The sequence below is a fragment of the Trachinotus anak genome, unplaced genomic scaffold, assembly GCF_046630095.1.
Source record: "Trachinotus anak isolate AG129_WGS33_773 ecotype Australia unplaced genomic scaffold, CSIRO_AGI_Tana_v1 ptg000010l, whole genome shotgun sequence".
NCBI classification, from domain to species: Eukaryota; Metazoa; Chordata; class Actinopteri; order Carangiformes; family Carangidae; genus Trachinotus; species Trachinotus anak.
In genome coordinates, this window is record NW_027273861.1 from 3,089,800 (window position 1) to 3,110,957 (window position 21,158).

Here is a 21,158-nt window from a genome sequence, read left to right on the forward strand (position 1 = left end):
TTTATACATTCTCAGTCATAGACTCTCAGCTGGGAGAGTCATCTAATTATCTGAGTGAGTTTTTTTTTTTTTTTTGGATAATGCAAACTTGATCAACGGAAGTCAGACTGAACTGACATCATGTGTTTACTGATCTCTGTAAGTGTAAACAGTGATGAACATGTGGTGGTGGTGGTGGTGGGGGGGGGGGTACTGTCGGGTTGTAGTACTGTAGTGTTGACACTTCGTGGACACAACAATATGTCGAAAGTAGCGCAGGCTGAGCTGTTAAGGTTGTAAAGGGAACACATCATAACTCCAGCTTGACAGGTCTCCTGTCAGTCTCTGCTATACTGGAGGCTTTTTACTGCAGCTTCCAGTTTTCCGAAAGCCCCCTGGTGGACAGTTGGTGGCAGGGCGGGAAAGACTCAACAAAGGGAGGAAGAATGACACTGATGAAGGCAGCGTGAAGTGCAGACATCCAGGCTGACTGTATCAGCTTCATCAGGCCTCCACCCTGCTCCATCTCCAAGATAAGAGTGTCCCACTAACATTTCCGGATCCCGGTGCTCACATGTGGCGGGACCTGTCTGGCTGCAGCATCAGAGAAGTGCTCCAGCATCTTCTATTGTGAAGAGCAGCTGTTGTGACTCAGCAAACTTCTCATTGATATTTAATTGGAGAGGACAGCGCTGACGGAGATTTGTTTATGACTTATTATGTTTTACAGTGTCTCTCTTGGTGGTTTTTTAAGACTTTCATTAAAGTCGATATTTGCCTTAAATTATGCAAAACAGAGAACCTCAAACCGGTCTGAGGAAAGCTCGGCCTTCCGAAGTTGAGATCCTTTGTTTGGAGAACAAGGACACTGTTCTTTTCGGCAACATGTGGAAGTAATTGCGCCAAGCTGCTGCATGGAGCTGGGGGAGGAGGGGGCTGGTGGGGGTGGTGTTGGGTGGGCGGTGATCATCAGCCCCGTGGCTCTGCTCCATGAACAGACACCGGTCTGATGCCCCTCTTCTGTGCCCACAGATAGGTAATTCTCAGGGACCCATTATTTATCTGTTGCCCGCCAGGAGAGCCCCGGGGGTAAAAGGTTAAAGGGGGCTGGGGTAAAAAAAAAAAAAAAAAGGTAGTGCCTCGGAACTCGGTGAACAGCTGGCGATTGTGTATCAGTAAACATGGGTCCGATTAGAAAAGACGAAATGAAGAACTATCCTGATGGTTCATTTATTTTAATACAGTTGAAGTGGGGAGTGTGAGTGAGTGAGAGAGAGAAAGAGAGAGAGAGAGAGAGAATGAGTGTGTGTGTGTGTGTGTGTGTGGGGGGGGGGGGGGGGGGGGGGGGGTTATGTGGCTTGTGATATATGATGGTGTTGGAGCGCCCTCTATGAGATCGTCGCTCCACTGTCCCCGCTCTGACTGATGCGCAGGATCAGTCTCCGTTCACCGCTGCGCTGTCATGCGTCAAGAAAGCAGTAAAAAAAGAGAATAAATTTAGTTTTTTGTGTAATCCGGTGAAAACGCCTGCTGAGGTGGATCGCCAACGATTCCAAGAGAATTCGTGAGAAACTGTGGAAGCGAAACATCATTAGACGAAGCAAAAGTTCCACAAAGTCACATCAGACCTACATTTTTCTTCCAAACGTCCTCTTATCCGAACGAAACCCCCATGAAAATACATCCCATCCCCTCATTTCAGCGGGGATATTCATCTGCATGTTCCCCCCGAAGAAAAAAAAGACTCTTACTTTGAAAAGGGGTCCAGCGTTAGAAGAGAGAGAGAGAGAGGGGGGTGTCATTTCCTGAGCGTTATTTACTTTGAGCCAGATGATTACTTTTTTCGGGGGGGGGGGGGGTGAAAGGGAGGAGGAGGAGGAGGAGGAGGGTGGACTGTAACACTGAATCAGTTACAGGTCGCTGTAGCCGGAGCGCAGTTGTGAGGGCGGTCGTGGATGCGGACAGAGGGTCGCACATATGCTCTCACAGCGCAGGATCTCTGAGGATTACAGCCGCTGCAAAGCACCCTTACTGCGCCGTTTGGAGCCGCCAATTCACTGTGGATATACTGGCACCAAAGGAATATAAAGAGGGGATTATTCAAAGGTAATTGAAAGGTTGCGAATGACTGATACAAGTTTTTTGTCAGTCTTAAAAAAAAAAAAAAAAAAAAAAATTGGGTGTTTTGTTGGAGAATAAATCGCGGGGAATTTCTGATGGAGTCATTTTCTGTGGGTCTAGTGGGAGTTTAATTGCGGTCTTAATTAGTTTATCCAATTATTACACCACCCTGCGCCCTTTTCGTTTTACATAACAGTTGTGGAAAAGTTTCTTGAAAAGTTTCATTTCCTAAAAATGGGGACGCGGTGTCTGGAAGTTGTATGCAACTTTTGCATTAGGCAACTATTTTTACATTAGATTTGTGTTCCCCATGAACCATATGCCCCCTCCCTCCCTCCCTCCTGGACGCCGAGCGGAGAGATGTAGCTGACTCTGCTGGATAAAAGCGCTCGGTTTCGGCCTCACAGCTGGAGGTGTCACCTCCAGGACTGAAGGGCTTTCATTGTGGGACGCTGCCTGGCATTTAATGAGAAACACATTGGAAATTGTACATCACATTGTTTTCCCGTCTGTCCGAGGAATGCGAGGAATTAAAATGGAAAATCGGCGCCGGAGTGAGTCCGTCTGAGGCTGAATGGATTCAAAAGCGGAGGGGGGGGGGGGGGGGGGGGGGGGGGGGGGTTGAGTGTGTTTTGGAGCCACGACGCATTCTTCATTAACCACCTACCCTGCTGGGCCACCAAAGGATTTGTGAAGGAATACTAGACCCACTTCAAATTGCTCAAATATTTAAACAACAAAAAGAAACTCAGAACTTTTTTTTTTATTTGCATTGATGCTTGTTGCTCAATGGCCCTTTATAGACAGACGCTCTCTTCAATCATGTCCACGGAAAACAACCTTTTGACACGGGATTGCAGCATCCGTGGAGGGGTGAAAGTTGAGACGAACCTTATCAGCTGTTGCTCAAATGTATCCAGATGCATTTGGTATCTGCCACATTTGTCGAGAGGCTTGGTGGGAGAGCGGGGGAATAAAAGGAGAGGAGCAGTCCTGACTGACACCCCAGGCTTAGTTAGATTTACGCCCAGTGGCTGGAGGATCTTCTCCAAGCCACGGCAAAAAAGAAAAAAAAAGAAAAAAAGAAAAAGAAATATCTTGTTGAAATTGTTGGAGACGAGGGGTGTGCACAAACACGTCAAAACGGATTAGACATTTTGTCATCTGATTCCCATGCAAATGTGTTGTTTTATGTGGAGCGGGTCCACTAATGATAGAGTTAACAAACCCAGGTTACCCACGGATAATTTAGCCCGTTTGGAGTGAGCCAAAACGGACAGCCACAGGAAGCTCCCGCAAGGGCCAAGTTTTGTTGTCTGGGGGAGGGGGGGGGCTGGCAGATGGAGACTGTAGATTCCACAGTGGGGCCCTCAATCTGAGAAACAGAAAAAAACCCAGCCAGGAGTTAGAGATTAAACATAACACTGCTTGAAATGAAATAACCCGTGCAGTGAAGATGACCTGTGTGGTGATTTTATGATCTATGTGGCCCCTGATGAAAACCCGGATCCAGCTCCGCTGCAGGATCTGTGTGATAACTTGTGAGGAGTTTGGACTAAACTTGAGAAATGTCTTAATTAGGCATCTATTAGACATTTCGTTTACAAATAGACCATGGTGGGTGAAGTGAAATATTAGACAGATATTGAAATCCAAATATCTGTTTCTCAAAGGAACAAAAGTGTTTTTGTTTTTTTTTCAGTTGAACGAAAACGAACGAACGAAAACAAAAACTTTAGAAAAAGACAGCGGGCAGGCAGGAGACGAGGCTGAATGCCTTCAAAAGGTGGAGTGTGTCGCCCTCTGCCGACAGCTCCTCATACTGCCCCCCCCCCCCCCCAACATCCCGCGGACCCAGCAGGCCTTCTTCTCCGTGCTGCACGTCACACCGGTGCCGTGTCAGCGCTGCAGGGAAGTGGGAGACCACCAGCCAGCAGATCTGCTGTGAAATCCTCCAGATCCCTTCATAAGTCACTGTGGGATTATTCTAGTTGGTGTAGCTGCACATATGGCGGGTTTGACAGGAAATCAAGACGTCAATAAGCCATTGATTTATTGATGAAATAGTTATATTGTCTACACCGATAAAATGTGGAGACAGTTGTATCATATCTTAAAAGGGAGGACAAAAACAATAGTTTACCTTCCTTGTTGACTAAATAACTGGCCTTTCTGTCTCTACAGGCCAGAACATCCATAACCATGGATGGGGTGAGGACGTGTGTCGTCTTTGGGGGGATTCTGGTGATGCTGGTTACAGGTAAGTAAAATAAAATGCAGGGGTTTTTTTGTTGTTGTTTTGTTTTTTTCTTATTTTTCCACAACTTCCTCTAATGTTTTCCAAACTATGTTTTCAGTGACCTGCGGACTGTCGCCACCAACTATTGTGTCCAACCAGGAGGAGTTCATCCTGCTGCCCGACTCCGTCTTCAACATCAGCTGCACCGGGAAAAGAAACGTCGTCTGGGCCGAACCGCTGCCGGAAAACACCTTCGTTCTTCCGGGATACTTCACGGCGACGCTCTTCATTTACAACGCGACGGCAGAAAACACCCGCTATTACATCTGTGTCTATGAAACCCGGGAGGGTGACCCGGAGACTGAGTCGGAAGAAGACAACGAGGCGGGAATTTATGTCTACGTGCCAGGTGAATGTGTGTGTGTTTTTTTCCCTCATGATGCCAAGGGAAGTTTAACGTGAGACTTTAACGATTATAGGATAAAATACACCATATACCGTATAAAATAACTCACCACCATAAGCTGCTGGTCATGGCAGACAAAGTAACGCTCCAGCAGCAGTGTATTAAATTCAGCAAGGTTGAGTTTTACAGTTTATGAAGTAAATTTTAATCTCAAATATAACGGTTTTAAATATATTGTATTGTAATTTTCTATTTCTAAATTTCATCTAATTTGCATTGAGATATTTCTGTCTGGACCAACCTGGTAGTAAAGCGATGCTGCTGGTATCAGTAGAGGTCTCTTATAATCCGAAGGTAGATGTCCATGTGTTTTTTGATTATAATAGTATATAGTAGTATCAAAGCCTCAGTCCACAGAGAAATGCACACAGCCTGTGTTCAGAAACTGAGCCTTAAAACCAGCCATCAGGACTTCTGGAACTTTGTGATGTCAAAACAAAACAGTCACTGCTCTAATCCCGCCCACCTGGACCCACCATCCAACCTTGCAGGATTTAGTTTCTCTGAGAGTTTATCTGAAATTTGCTATATTTTTATTTGATCACTGACCTGTTGTTACTAGAGCTCCAGAGAGAAGCCTGAGAGAGGAGATGTAAAACTACACTGATGGTTTTTGGTTCTTAAAACCATAAATATATCTTCTGATGGAGATCAACACTTCAAATAAAACACAAGGGAAGAATAAACTATGGGTCCTTTAGAGAGTGTAGGGTAAGAACTCTGCATGAAATATAAAGCTATAAAATCAATGGCAGTAACGCTTTTCAATCACACTGTGTCACCTCATTCCTCTCCTTGTACACCTAGATCCCAAGGCCCCATTTGTTCCAGAGACCCTGGAAAACCTGGTAGTCCCCATGGACCCGATCGGAGTCCCCATCTCTTGCCGTGTGTCAGACCCGTACTCAGACGTCGTCCTGAGGAGCGTCCCCAGTGGAGAGATGATGCCTGCCTACTACGACAACAAGATGGGCTTCTTCAGCAAGCTCTCTCCTGGGCAGTACCAGTGTGAAACCACCGTGAAGGGCCAGACAGTCAGAAGTGTGATTTATACTGTGAAAATCGAGGGTAAGTCGAGACAAACATCTTCGCTGCATGTTTTGTCTCTATGAAATGATCAATAAGAGTCAAGTTTCTGTTGTGTATTTCTTTCTGAAAGTGTTAAGGTGATAGGGTAATGGTTCAAAAACTGCACAGCTTAAAACACTCCCCAAGTGTGTTTACCATGAGAAGGCTGCAGGGTGATGTCACTGCATGACAGCCATGACGTTATGTCATTATCACAAGGGGAGATTACTTAACACGCCTGTTTTCATTCTATGTGTGTGTGTGTGTGAGTGAGTAATGATGACCTACTGAGCCACCACTCGATGATAAATGAACTCATGGTAATCAAGTTGTCACTATCTTGGGACCTGTGGGGTGACGGTGCTGATATCTGCTCTCTGGTGGTCCCTCTGCAGCCCCCGCGGAGCTGGAGGATTTTGATGTGGAAGTAAAAGCCAGTGACGAAAATGTGAGAGCCGGGCAACCTCTCGACATCATCTGCATCGGTCCCCCCGGGCCGGGCTTTCAGCAGCAGTGGCTCCATCCTAAAAAACAGGCAAGAACGCCTCCTCCCTTTTTCCTCTCTGTGTTTTTAGAATTTCAATTTATTCTCCTCTACGGCTTCGTCTGCCCGTCCTGTCTGTCTCGCACCATTTCCTTCAACCCCTTGTCATGTTTTCATGTCATTTCCTACCCAGCAGCACTAAGCCTTAAATTAGTGAATAATGGTTTTGGATCCAAACCGAGCAGTGGCAAGTGGAATATAGTTCTGAAAAAGGCCCTCAGTGGTTACAAAGTATGTGTTAGGAAAGCAGTAACTGAACTTTACGTCTTCATTATGAGGACGGTTGGCCAAGCTGCTCCTACTGCAGTTTACCTCCATGCCAGAGACCCTGGTGTAGAAGTTAAAGTTCAGCCCTGATGGCTGGAGGGAAGGAGGCAGTTCAAAAGGATAGTAAATCCTCTGACCCCAGTGACCTTGAGACGTGTAGGACAGATGCTGTCTGCACATAACAGCCAGAAAACCTTTAATGCTTTTGAAGTGTTAACAGCAAGAATCTCAAAGAGGTTCAAGCGCAGTTTATGTTTGTTTATACTTATTTTCAGATTCTTAATCTATACGGCATGTTGTCTGTTTTTTTTTCATGGAATTCCTCTAAACCCTTTTCCAGAGACAGTGAGGGCAGGAACGCAGGACTCTTGACTCCTGGTTTTGGTCTCAGCTGCAATTACAGGCTTTTAAAGAGCTCTGTGATCCTGATTTATCTGCTGTGGCCTCACAAGTGTTTTAACCATTTGCCTTCAGCTGCACGACACAATGACTCTGATACATTAAAGACGTACCTGTAAAACGGTAAAACACTAAGAGTTAAAAAGTCCAAATATCCTCTTACCAACCCTGTTTTCTATATTCCGGTGAGTAAGACCTTAAAGCTGTACTGTTCCTCTGTTCTCATAGGCTGTGGACGCGGTTCAGACGAAACAGACGCTTCCTGACCAGGTCATCTACACCCTCGTTATCCCACAAGCCACCTCTCAGGACAGCGGCACCTACGAGTGCTCCATCACATCCGAACTGAGCGGAGAGGTCAGAGTCGGCAGCGTGGCTGTCACTGTCTTCGGTGAGTCTTCCCCTGGACACCTTTAATGAGTTTTCAGCAGAGCTGTACTAATGTGAAAGTGCTCACACCACTCACTCACAGTCACTTCATCCACATTTAATATTCTCATCATCATTCTGGTAAATTAGTTGTGATTTCAGATGTGTGCTCTCAGTAGTGTGTGGAAGTCATTTTCTACCGTCCGGCTATAAAGCTTCACCTCTGCTTTCAACATCAGCTACTGTGTTTTATGGGATGGCTTCAACAGATGTTTGCGTCAGGCCCTTCTGCGTCACTCTCTACTGTCCCTCTGAATCCATTCCTTTACCCATTTTCATCCACAATCAACAGCTCATTGTTTTCTTTTACTGTCTCTTCCTTCAGAGGAGAATTCCTTCGTGATGCTGGACCACAGTGGGATTCTCACCACGGAGTTTGTCAGCCTTTTGGAGGAGACTGAGTTCACTATTCTCATCGATGCCTACCCGGCCCCTAAAGTGATTTGGCTGAAAGACGGCAAAGCCATGCCCGAGAACTACTACATCCACACCAAAACGAGCCACGCTGAAGGCAATCGGTGAGAATAATGATTGTAAAGAGATCAATGAATAAGATCAGTGTCACCTGGCTGCTAGCTTTAGCTTCATATGAAGTGTACAGACATGAGAGTGGTATCAATCTTCTCATCTAACTCTCGCCAACAGGGTGAAGAAGAGTGTTTCCCATAAAAGAAAAAAAATATTCATGTAAATAACAAAAATATTTGCAAATTTTTTGTAAACAGGTATCAGAGCATTCTGACATTACGGCAGCCTCTGGAGAAAGACAACGGGAATTATACCATCACAGCTTCCACTGGCTCCCACACTGCTCAGTTCTCCTTTACCATCAAAGTGAAAGGTAAGATAGATAGATAGATAGATAGATAGATAGATAGATAGATAGATAGATAGATAGATGACTGAGTGCTGCACATGTGTTTCTTTCAGCCCCCACTGCGGTGATGTTCCCTCCGTCCTCGGCCCCTGTGCTGCTGCCACAGATGGATGAGTTGGTGGTGTCCCTCCACGCTCCTTTCACCTTGACCTGCCGTGGAGAGGCAAAACTGGCCTGGGACACCCCGCTCTACGTGCCCGAGCAAACGCGGGAGGACAACAGCGGCCTGTTTGTCACCACCATCACTGTGGATAGTGCCACTGCAATGCACACTGGGTACTACAAGTGCTTATACAGCAGGAACACCACTGAGGAGACAGAGGACAGCAGGATCTACATCTATGTGCCAGGTATGTGGTGCACAGCAGCTTTGTGCTTGTGTGTTTTTATTACTTCTGTTCATCAGATGGTCTGAGAAACTCATTTGTCTCCAACCCAGATCCAGATGCTCCCTTTGTGCCATCGCCGGTGCCGTTTGGTAACCACGTCCTGTCCGGCCACGAGGAGATGGAGATCCACTGTCGAGTGTCTGATCCCAGCGCTAACGTGATCCTCATTAATGTTGACACCCAGCAGCCTGTGCCCAGTGTTTATGACAGCAAGAGGGGTGCTGTGGGGATCTTCACTGCCGGAACCTACATTTGTAAGGCCCTCATAAATGGAGAGGAGCACTATAGCGAGGAGTACATCGTCCACGGCTGGACAGGTGTGTGAATGTGAAAATCTCCGTTCCCCGTTAAATCTGTTTTCTACCCTGACAGACATTTTAACCTTGTCCACTGTCGTACCTCAGGTGGTGCTGGGTTGCATGTCGAGCTGACGGCCAAGCGGACTGCTCTGCTGGTGGGAGACACCATCACTGTCACCTGTCTGGCTCGGGGATCTGAGATTCTGGAAGACCGCTGGAAATACCCTGGCAAACTGGTGAGGGCACGAGTCACCCGCGACAGCACGAAGACCATTCAGACATCTCTGGTGTCAGTCTCCCAGAAGTAACAGTCGTTTGCTGTGTCTGGGAGTCAGGTGGTTAGAAACTCAAAGTACCTGTTGTTTCACAGGCTAATCGCGCCATCAAAACAGTGCATGAGAACAAGAGGGATCAGGAAATCCTCTACACCCTGACGATCCCGCAGGCTTCAACCAAAGACAGCGGCATCTACTCCTGCTCCATCACCGATGTCATGAGCTACGAGAACCAGACAAAGCATCTTGCTATTACAGTTTTTGGTATGAAAGTTGGATTTTCTGTCCTTACAATAAACAGTATTTCATAAATTCTGAGCAGTGATCTCTGACTGACTGTCGGACTTTTCTTCTTTTCTAACAGAAAGTGACTTCATGTCCATCCAGCCTCAGTTCAGAGAGTACGAATCAGCAGAGCTGGATGAGGTCCGTGAGTTCAGGGCCGAAATCAGTTCCTTCCCCACGGCTCTCGTCACGTGGCTCAAAGATGGATTCCCGCTCAGCGATGTGACCGCGGAGATCTCCACCAGCCTCCGGCAGCTCAGTGAGACCAGGTGAGACCCTCGTTTGCGGTCCACTAATGACAGCAGAGATAATGACAAGCTGGGATTAACATTCCCACTCAGTGGTGGGCCTGTCATTAGGGTTCAGTGCAGTGTGAACCTCTGAGACTCTGTGGTTATTTCACTTTCTGCTCCCATTGTTCTGTGCAGCTACATGAGTGTTCTCACCCTGATCCGGGCCAAAGAGGAGGACAGCGGGAACTACACCATGCGAGTGGAGAACGGAGGCCAAAGTCAGGACGTTAGCTTGATCCTGGAGGTCAAAGGTCAGAAAGAGGAATCCCCCCCAAGCCCTTCATTACCTTTTAGACCCAGATTTTCACATTTATTTACACACACTTTGCTTTGCCAGAGACAGTTGAGGAAGGAGACAGAGAATCATTTCCTCTGTGACGTGGGTCTCTCCACCTCCCGCCCCCTTTAGGAGACCAGCAGCAGGTCTGAGTCTGTTTATTCCAGTGGAAGAAGTGAATGTGATCACAGATTATGACCGATTCTTTCTCCCTCTAGTCACCAAAATAAATATTGGATTTATTTTTCACAAGCCACAGATCTTCAGAACATTCTGACACTAAAATATCATTTTTCAGACCAACAGATGAGGAGAAAATTAACTTTATTCAGACCTGTCTCTGTCTCAGCAACACACTGATCTGGTAACTTCACTCTTCTCTGTGGCTCTGGCTTCACTGCTGCAGGTTTCGCTTTGCAAAAGGATAAACAGATGTTTGTGGCGACTTATACATGAAACCATGAATTAAAAGTTAAAACTTAAATAATAATAATACTATTATTTTGGAGAGAAAACACTGAGTATTATTAGATTGATATGGGTTGATCACATTTTAAGCTAGCAGATAGAAACAAGCAGCAAAATCAGGCACACAATTGTACCGTATCTAGTGTGTCCAAGCTTTGTGCAGCAACAGGCTGAAATAAGAGGAAAAATGGAAAAATGTATTTTTTTTCCCAGAGGATACAGGCAGGTGAGTCTGGATAAGGTTAGATTATATTAATATCAGCTACTGTCACGTTTCCTATCAGCTGCACAGGCCTGACTGAGCCAGCTCGTGTCATTCTGCACCGCCCACTCAGGAGACAGGAAGTGTGCACCTTTTCATACCTTGCACCTTTGTTGTGCTTACCCCTTCTGTCCCACTGTGTTGCAGTGCCTGCAGTCATTGTGGAGCTGATGGACATCCACCATGGCTCAGCCACGGGCCAGTCTGTTGTGTGCATTACCAGAGGGCAGCCCACTCCCGTGGTGGAGTGGTTCATCTGCAAGAACATCAAACAGTGAGTCCAGCCTTCCTCAGCGCGGCGCTCATCTGCATACATGTAGTCTCTACGCACTTTGGTTGATTGTACGTCTCCTTCCAGTTGTGCCAACGACTCGTCCTCCTGGTCCCCCCTCCTCACTAACTCCACGGAGATCACAGTGGACTCCCACATGGACGAGGAAAACAACCTGGAGAGCCAGGTCATGTTTGGTCACCTGGAAAACACGCTGGCGGTCCGCTGCCTCGCCAGGAATGAAATGGCTGCCGTCAGCAGGGAGGTTAAACTGGTGTCTAATGGTAAGAACACACACACACACACACACACACACACACACACACACACACACACACTTGCTCTGAAGTAACTTTCCTTTTTTTACCCAGCTTTGAATCGACATTTGATGTTGTTTCCACTTTGTTTCCCTCTGTGTGTGACACTCAGAGTGCGACAGACTTTGTGAGTGTGTGTGTGTGTGTGTGTGTGTGTGTGTGTGTATGTGTTGGGGGCAGGGTTAGTGGTTAGCCCTGTCAGCGTGGCAGCAGCTGTCTGATGATGAGTGTGCGGTGAGACAGCTGAGGAGGGGGACTCTTATTCTGACAGTGAACTCAGGGAAGCTTGAGGCCATTTGGTCCTTCCAGATGAGCTTTACAGCCGCTACCCCTACACCTACTCCCCCTCCTGCCTGGCCTCCTGCCCCACCCCCCACCTCCACTTTATCCTCCCACCATACCTTTTGGGCCCAGTAATCTGGACCCCCTACAGATTTAACTGGATTTTATCTTATGCAACACCAGGAACACATTTCATTGTAAGCATTTCATTGGGTTGCTTCCATCTAACGTGTGTGACCACCGGCTCTCCTCCTGAACAGGCCCTCACCCTGAGCTGACTGTAGCTGCTGCTGTGCTGGTGCTGCTGGTCATTGTCATCATCTCACTCATTGTCTTGGTTGTTATCTGGAAACAGGTACTGCTGCCGCCCTCTCACCCGCTCACCCCTTCACTCACTCATTCCTTCTCTTTCAGCCATTAATGTTGTAAAAACCTGTGTAAAAAACACAACATGATGATTTCACTGTGAGACATTGGTGCTAACATGTGACACCAGCTGCAGTGTATTTTAACATTTGAACATTTTCACTAACTTCTCTGTGTGGTTTGACCATTTACTTCCAGTTTGATTTAAGTAACAAAAGCTGCAAATTTAAGCAAATGAATAAAACTACATCTGAAGGTTGATTTTTACAAATGGCCTTTAAAAACAGCTGATTATGATCTAGAAAGCCAAATATGAGACCAGCATCCAGCTTTGACTGGACAAAGGTTAATTAATCTGCTCTTCGTGTGGCCTCTGTCTTTCAGAAACCTCGATATGAGATCCGCTGGAGGGTCATCGAGTCTGTGAGCCCAGACGGCCACGAGTACATCTATGTGGATCCCATGCAGCTTCCCTATGACTCCAGATGGGAGTTCCCCCGTGACAGACTCGTGCTGGGTGAGCTGACTGTCATTTTCACTGTGCTGATGCTGCAGCCTGGTGCTGGCGACTCTGCAGCCTCCCCTGCAGGGATATCTCACTCTGTCTCTGAAGTGAGGCTGTGATAAACCAATCTGGGGTTTGCTGGCCGGGGATTGGATTGATTCAGTGATCAAGGGGACATTCAGTCACTGAGGGAGTCCCAGATGACAGCACACAGGCGTCTGAAGTGCACGTGTGTGTTTGCAGGTTCTTTGTTTTTCTTCCTTGTTACCTGATCCTCTGACTTCTTGTCCTCCTCAGGTCGTATCCTGGGCTCTGGAGCCTTTGGGAAGGTTGTAGAGGGTACTGCCTACGGGCTCAGCCGCTCCCAGCCCGTCATGAAGGTGGCAGTGAAGATGCTGAAACGTGAGTTCTGTTCTGTTGCTGCCATTCATCAGACATCTTTCTTTAAACCAGTGAAGCTGGTTAGGAGACGGCCCTGCTCAGACCTGGTATTAACATGTGTCCTCAGTGATCCGATCACAAGTGGTCAGCTCTAGATCACACCTGATTTAAAATGTGTCTCCAGTGACCACGTGCGATCAGATCTCACCTCCCTGCTTCATATGCAAATAAACAGGTATGTGGAGTTGTCTCTATCAGTCTAACAGACAACATTGAGAACAGACCCGTCTGTGTGTGAGAGAGAGAGAGAGAGAGAGAAAGAGAGAGAGACTGAGACTGTGGCAGAGGACGTCAGTATAGGAGGTGGTCCTTCAGTGTGGCCCAGGGCACATTCACATTCACACATATAAAAGAATGTGGTCTTGGTTACATGTGGTCCAGACCACCTCTGAATGTGGTCTGAGTGATCACATCTCAGATGCGTCCTCAATGTGTCCTGGGTGCGTTCACACCTGAACGTAAAGCTGAACCACTTGTGATTGGATCACCTGAGACGGATGTTAACATCAGGTCTGAACAGGGCATTGTTATTACTGCAACTCATATAGGCCACGCCTCCCTCAAGGAGGCACAGAGGGAGAGATGGTGCATGAGGTGAGAGGGACAGGTGCGTGCAGATTTTCTAAAAACAGTGACGTGTGGATGTTTGCTATTTGGCCAGTTCATCAGTACGCTCAGTCTGTAATGCACAACCTTGTGTAACGCAAAGTTTATTTACAACAACATAAAGAGATTTCCTGTAGGATTCAGATGAAGGAGGTGTTGATGGCTGAATGCACAGCTGGTTGGCTGGTGATAGTCACGCTTGCTGTACCTCCTTTCAGCCACAGCACGCTCCAGTGAGAAACAAGCTCTGATGTCTGAACTGAAGATTATGACTCATCTTGGACCTCACCTGAACATCGTCAACCTCCTGGGAGCGTGCACCAAGTCAGGTGAATGTCACACAGCCGAAGCGCTGCACAAAAAGACACACACTCATTCGGAGGTAAACAAATACTGTGTAATGACAGCTTAGTTTAACCACTGTTGCTTTTCGCTTAAATTTTAGTCACCACTAAATACAAAGACATGTACAACAGCGCCCACACTCATGCAGCCAAAAACCCACCCACACACACACACACACACACACACACACACTCGGACTTGTTAGTTGTAGACTTTTACAGCTCCACCAGCCAAAAAGACTGACAGACCTGTCTCAGCTCTTGGTGGGTGTGGTATTTTAATAGCCTTTTTATGGGAAAGTGGAGGCTTGCCCTCTTGACTGTGCTTTCAGCCTTTATGAGCCTCTGATAAGATTAGCCTGCAGACTGACGCCGATGCACTCCTCTGTCGTGTTGTTCCCAGGCCCTATCTACATTATCACAGAGTACTGCTTCTACGGGGACCTGGTCAACTACCTGCACAAGAACAGGGAGAACTTCCTGAGCCTGACCCCAGAGAAGAGCAAAAAGGAGCTGGATATCTTTGGAATCAACCCTGCGGATGAGAGCAGCAGGAGGTACAGCGTTTATGTTTCTCAGCCTGCCCTACGTGCAGCTCCATTTGAAACGCTCCAATTTTATCCTGAATTGCCCTTATAATTCAAGACACGTTGAAACGCACCTTTCACATCGACACAGCTCTCTTTGTCTACAGCCATCGATACAACACACACACACACACCATCTCCACTGCCCCTAATCAGTAACTCAATCGCCATTTTCTCCGTGGTCTAGGAGGTTGTCTGATGTCTTCACCTAATCAAATTCCAGTCTGAAGTGGTCTCAGCTTTCAAGTTACACCCCCCACCCCCACCCCCCCTCACCCGTCTCTCCACCCCACCCTCTCATCTGTGTTGATGGATGATTCACAGTGACCACACCTCAAAATGACCATAACATGATTTCATCCTGGCTACTGTGTTTGCCTCAACCACATCTTCCTCTAACCTCAGCCAGAGGCAGTGAGAGGGTTTAAGGACACACAAACACACACACACGCACACACACACAATGACATATACACACAATAAAGCGCTGAATAAGATGTGTAACATAATGTGTTATGACCACAGGTGTATCTATCGCTCAATATTCCCAAGACCTGTCCTCGCCTCATCACTAACGCCACCCCTCTTTTGTGTTTTTGAGCAGTTACGTCATCCTGTCCTTCGAGACCAAAGGAGACTACATGGACATGAAGCAGGCTGACAGCACTCAGTATGTGCCCATGCTGGAGATGAGCAGCGCCTCCAAGTACTCAGACATCCAGAGGTCCAACTACGACCACCCGGCCCTGCAGAAAGCCTCAAGCGGTACACGCTGCACTTCTTTCTCTCCTCCCTGAGTTACTGGCGTGCACTCACTTGGCTTCAGTGCTTTGAGTGTTGGAGTCAGTGTTGGTAGAAGGGTACACCCTTGTCAGAATTTAGGGCTGGTACAGCCCTGCAATTACATGGAGAGGATAATTGTAGCACACGCATAATAATGCCCAGTTTCTCTCTGCCATTAGTAAAGGTTTGCCAGGTTTGAGCAGCCAGTGCTATATATATATATATATTTACAATCCATGATGAACATATACTCATGCACCGCCTCCTGGTGTTTTCTCTGTGTTTTCTAAAACAGAGGGCGAGGTGGACAACCTGCTGTCGGACGACACAAACGAGGGCCTCACCACCACCGACCTACTCAGCTTCACCTACCAGGTGGCCAAAGGCATGGAGTTCCTGGCCTCCAAAAATGTAAGACTGAATGAATGAAAATCACATCTTCATTTATTTATTTATTTTTCAGGGAGTTATTTGCACTGCTGGGGTTTGAATCCCACATAGTTTCTCTGCGGCCTCACATTCCCCTGCCTCCCACCGCACTGATGAACTGTGTCCCAGCGGTTGTGTGATAAGCAGCCCTGTGAAGGCAGCTGAGCCCACTCAGGAGAGAGGCCACGGGCTGAATATAGTAGCAGCACAGCCAGGGCTAGAATTAGCAGGCAGGCTCACTCTGCAGCCAGAAGCTACTCATTCAGCTTCATAGTTATTATCCCTAAATATCCAGTGGTCACATCCATCCCTCCAACTGGCATGTTTACACAAAGACCACGCTTTATAAAGCTGTATGAAGTGGCATTAAAAATGAACTCAGCTGAAATGAAATATGCACAGAAATAGATGCAGTCAGTAGCTGTGGGAGCAGAACGTGCGGGTTTGGGAAATGGTTGGAACAGTTGTGCATGATGCAGTGTGTGTCTCTTTTTTGTGCAGTGTGTGCATCGGGACCTCGCAGCCAGGAATGTCCTCCTCTCTCAGGGCAAGATAGTGAAGATCTGTGACTTCGGACTGGCCAGAGACATCATGCACGACAACAACTATGTCTCAAAAGGAAGTGTAAGTTTCTGCTCATGCATCACTTTGTACCTGAAGTACAGTTTACATTATGCTTCTCCACACTGGTTTCGGCAGGATTGATCAAACCTTTCCTCTCTGTCATCATGCAGACCTTCCTGCCAGTGAAGTGGATGGCACCAGAGAGTATTTTTGACAACCTGTACACTACTCTCAGTGACGTCTGGTCCTACGGCATCCTCCTCTGGGAGATATTCTCCTTAGGTGAGCGCCGACACACGTCTGATAAAGACAGACCGGAGGCTGGTGCTGGTGCTCGGTAAACTCATCAGCCCTTGTTTTTGTTCTGAAGGTGGCACCCCATACCCAGGCATGGTCGTGGATTCCAGCTTCTACAACAAGATCAAGAGCGGATACAGGATGTCCAAACCAGAGCACGCACCTCATGACGTGTACGTGATCGCTCACATGACGACTGTGCTGCTGCTGCTGTGTGTGATGACTGAGGAATGCCCTGGGCTGTAAACTCAGAGCAGTTTCTGAGTGGTGACATGCAGTGGCTGACATAAGTCATGGCAAAATTACAAGGTGTGGGACAGGTTGATAACGTCAGTTGTTTTTGCATTTTCAGATACGAGATGATGATGAAGTGCTGGAACAGCGAGCCGGAGAAGAGGCCGTCTTTCCTGGGTCTCAGCGAAACTGTAGCTTCTTTGCTGCCCTCCACCTACAAGAGGGTGAGTCTCCTTGTGACTGCTCACATCCTCAGCCTGCTTTGGATTCTTAACACCTGCTCTCTAATTTACTGCCTCTCATTCTTGACCTCATGGTTGGACCTGCACATCCTGTTCCTCTCTTTATTTTGGCATCTTCTGGCTGGTGAGAGACTTTTTCAGGAAATGTCCTCTCTCATGCTTTTGTTTTTATATCGTGTTGCCAGTAGAAGTAGAGAATAATTTAAATGCACTCCTAAACTTTAAAGGTCCCATATTTTACACTTCTCTTGTGTTGTATTTGAAGTGTTGATATCTACGAGAAGATATATTTGTGGTTTTAAGAACCAAAAACCAACTGAGCCTCTCAACTGATTGGCTGACTGTTTTATGAGTGATCCAATAAAAATATAGCAGATTTCAGGTAAACACTCAGAGAAACCAAATCCTGCAAGGTTGGATGGTGGGTCCTGTTGGGTGACTGTTTTGTTGTGACATCATAAAGTTCCAGAAGTCCTGACGGCTGGTTTTAAGGCTCAGTGTTTGAATACAGGCTGTGGGCATTTCTCTGTGGACTGAGGCATTGATACTTCACAGTATTAATATGGAACCTAGACCTGCTTTATAATCAAAAAACACATGGACATCTACCTTTATACAATATGGGACCTTTAAAACTACTTCTTCTTCCTCTGAGAGTGCATTAGGAGTGTTTTTGTAGGCTGCCTGTGCTTCTGTAAAACACAAACCTACATGTGATTACAGTGCAAATGTAGCAGCTGGATGTCAGCGTGGCTGGCCTGAGTCTGGGTAATGATGCAGCTCCAGTTCTCGACACCACCACCCAACCTTAATTACCTCATTAAACTCCACGCCACACATGGCACATCAAAACAGCTGTACCTCTGCCTCCCTCACAGAGCTTTAATGGCCGGGGGCAGAGGAGGAACCCGCTCTTGTTTTAGCACCTCTGGCCTGGATGGGACATGTGATTTTACAGTTTGGTCTGCACCATCCAGCTGGCAACGCAACTAGTGATCACACTTAAACCACACTTCTCCTGTGGCTGTGTGGAGCTTTATTACACTCGCACACTGTATTGACATCACCATCGCTTCTGTGCTGCAAGATAAATGTGTCGTCTTTTTCTCTTTCCGCTCTTTAACAGCAATTAAATCTAATGACTGTCTGTCTTGTGCAGCATTATGAGAAGGTAAACCATGACTTCCTGAAGAGCGACCACCCCGCCGTGACTCGGGTGTGCATGGAAAACGACGCCTACATTGGCATCACCTACAAGAACCAGGGCAAGCTGAAGGACAGAGAGAGCGGCTTCGATGAGCAGCGACTGAGCTCCGACAGCGGCTACATTATTCCCCTCCCCGACCTGGACCCTATATCTGACGATGAATATGGAAAGAGGAACAGACACAGGTAAATGGAGCAAACAGTTACAGGTCCCATATTTTACTCTTCTCCTGTGTTTTATCTGAAGTGCTGATCTCCATCAGAAGATATATTTGTGGTTTTAAGAACCAAAAACCATTTCAGTGTAGTTTTACATCTCCTCTCTCAGGCTTCTCTCTGGAGCTCTATCAACAACAGGTCAGTCAGCCAATCAGAAGAGAGGATCTAAGCCTCTCTTCTGATTGGTTTGTTTTCTGAGTGATCCAATAAAAATATAGCAGGAAAACACTCAGAGAAACCAAATCCTGCAAGGTTGGATGGTGGGTCCAGGTGGGCGGGGCTTGGGGCGTGGCTGAGAGCAGTGACTGTTTTGTTGTGACATCACAAAGTTCCAGAAGTCCTGATGGCTGGTTTTAAGACTCAGTTTCTGAATAAAGGCTGTGTGCATTTCTCTGTGGACTGAGGCTTTGATACGTTTACAATATTAATATAGAACCTAGATCCGCTTTATAATCAAAAAAATAACGTGGGACCCTTAACTTCTACTACGTTTCACTGTCTACATTGCACCTGAGATGGCATTAACCTGTGTTATCCATGCCCTCCGCAGCTCCCAGACATCAGAGGAGAGCGCTATCGAGACAGGCTCTAGCAGCTCCACGTTTGCTAAGCGCGAGGGCGAGACCTTGGAGGACATCACGCTGCTAGACGAGATGTGTCTGGACTGTAGCGACCTGGTAGAGGACAGCTTTCTGTGACAACTGCCCTGCCTGTAGAGCGGGAGCAGCGAGGAAAAGGGGTGTAAGGACATGAGGAACTACAGAAAGACTTGTACATCAGCCAAAGACTCTGCTGTCTACCCTGTAAATCCCACCGCCATTTTGCCTCCCCAGTCGCCCTTTCAGAGGACAGAACCTAAACCACTTCACTGTCTGGATGAGTCTGTGGTGATATTATGGTACGCCCTTTACTTCTCCCTGGACAGTGCCCCCTGCTGGGCTGGAGGAGTGAGTGAGCATTGATGAAACCGTGAAATCGAGGACTTCAAGACCTACAGCCGCTAAAGCCTATGAGCTGGATGTATCAAGATAAAAGAGAGAGAAAGATTGTCTTTTGAATTTGCAGGGCTTTATTCTACCGGGCATTCGTCTAACAGCAACATAAGCAAGAAGGGACAAATCAAGCACGTCAATCAACAACTCTAAACCAACAAACACCACAGGATATTCATATTCATACATATGACATATATTTAACCACTACAGATGCACTATTTAAACTAGATGAGTCCAATACTAGCAACTGCATCAGCAGGTAAACTCACCCCACACTCACCTGCTGCGAGAAAAGCACCTGATGCTGGCACAATCAGTAGCAATACTTGGATTTAAGAGCACAAAAATCTGGACTATGTGCATTTTCTTTGTGTATGACCATATAATGTTTTCAGTGGTTAAATACTTGCAGTATTTCAAATTTATTTTTTTACTTCATCATTATGTAAACATGTATTATTTGTGAATACCGCGTAGATAATGACCATAGCTGTTTGAATGGTTATGAGAATAGAGCTTCTGAGTTGTGTGTACCTTAGTGGTTGTTTACCCTTTTGCCCAAATCCAACCTAATGTTCTCAAATCTCATGCCTGACGAGACCTCAGTTGCATTTGTCATATGGGCTTGGATAAACACAGTGAAGTATGATTGTACTTGTAAATAGCTCCAGAGTTTTTTTTTATAAAAGAGAATTATTGGGATAACACTCAAGTATTTTATATTAGCACATATTAAGCCTCTGCACCCTTATGTGCCCCGGTGACACCAATGCTTTTGATGAATATCTTACAAACAAAGGATTTTCCAAACAGCGTTAAGAGTTTCTGACAATGTTTGTGGCTTTGAAAGTTGTATGAGAAATATTTATATTTTCTCCTGTGCAGTTATGAAATAAAAGGGATACAAGAAAAAACAGTGTGGTCCCAAAAAATAAGCAGAAGTTTTACGAGCAGGTCATGTCCTCCAGTCTCATATTTTATCTATTGTCCTGAAGTCTGTTAGCAGGTTCTAGTTATACTGAGACATTAGATGAACCAGAGATTCATGTTGATCTGATGTCATACATCAGTTATGTGTAGACTCTTTGTAATCCTCCGTCTCTTCTAGCTACTGTACCAGCAATGCCACTGCCTCTGTCTGTTGACTGTGATGTAATCTGCAATCAGTTGTTGCACTTTTCCTTTTTTCATTTTGTTTTTGGATGTTGCAGACGAGTGAACCAAGAAACAAAAACAAAAACAACAAAAACAAAAAAAAAAAAAAGGAGTGAAGTCATGCTCGTGGCTTTAGACATTTGAAGCAGCGTGGATGTGAATGTTTGTGCCATAGACGAGTGATGTTTTGTTGACGGTACAGTATCTGTAATTATAGGTAATCACACCCAATATGATGATTTAATACCATGTTTCATTATTTTACATCATGTACATTCAGATGATTTATATTTCAATAAATGATTTATAATGTGAAAAAAAACAACTATCTATGACATATTACACAAGCAAACAGAAGTAACACAACAAGTCACAGAA

At 46.2% G+C, this 21,158-nt stretch overlaps 1 protein-coding gene across 1 annotated transcript; it reads left to right on the forward strand.

Moving 5' to 3' along the window:
- The first annotated feature begins 1,912 nt into the window (after nt 1-1,912).
- Nucleotides 1,913-21,105, forward strand: pdgfra (platelet-derived growth factor receptor, alpha polypeptide). The gene is made up of 29 exons (XM_071486883.1): nt 1,913-2,085; nt 4,285-4,360; nt 4,458-4,748; nt 5,613-5,873; nt 6,269-6,408; nt 7,312-7,474; nt 7,838-8,030; nt 8,238-8,353; nt 8,443-8,739; nt 8,829-9,095; nt 9,183-9,313; nt 9,448-9,616; nt 9,717-9,906; nt 10,066-10,181; nt 11,085-11,211; nt 11,296-11,492; nt 12,068-12,162; nt 12,558-12,690; nt 12,976-13,080; nt 13,944-14,054; nt 14,473-14,626; nt 15,261-15,421; nt 15,735-15,850; nt 16,370-16,492; nt 16,603-16,714; nt 16,803-16,902; nt 17,082-17,187; nt 18,365-18,597; nt 19,181-21,105. The coding sequence occupies exons 2-29, from the start codon at nt 4,303-4,305 to the stop codon at nt 19,326-19,328; spliced, it is 4,413 nt and encodes a 1,470-aa protein (XP_071342984.1). The 5' UTR covers nt 1,913-2,085; nt 4,285-4,302; the 3' UTR covers nt 19,329-21,105.
- Nucleotides 21,106-21,158: the final 53 nt, after the last annotated feature.

Excerpts from the sequence above, each read along its gene's own strand:
- pdgfra (XM_071486883.1), top strand. The coding sequence starts at position 4,303 with ATGGATGGGGTGAGGACGTGTGTCGTCTTTGGGGGGATTCTGGTGATG. Across the intron at positions 14,627-15,260 it reads GCGGATGAGAGCAGCAGGAG|TTACGTCATCCTGTCCTTCG; the intron begins GTACAGCGTTTA and ends GTTTTTGAGCAG. Across the intron at positions 16,903-17,081 it reads GAGCACGCACCTCATGACGT|ATACGAGATGATGATGAAGT; the intron begins GTACGTGATCGC and ends TTGCATTTTCAG.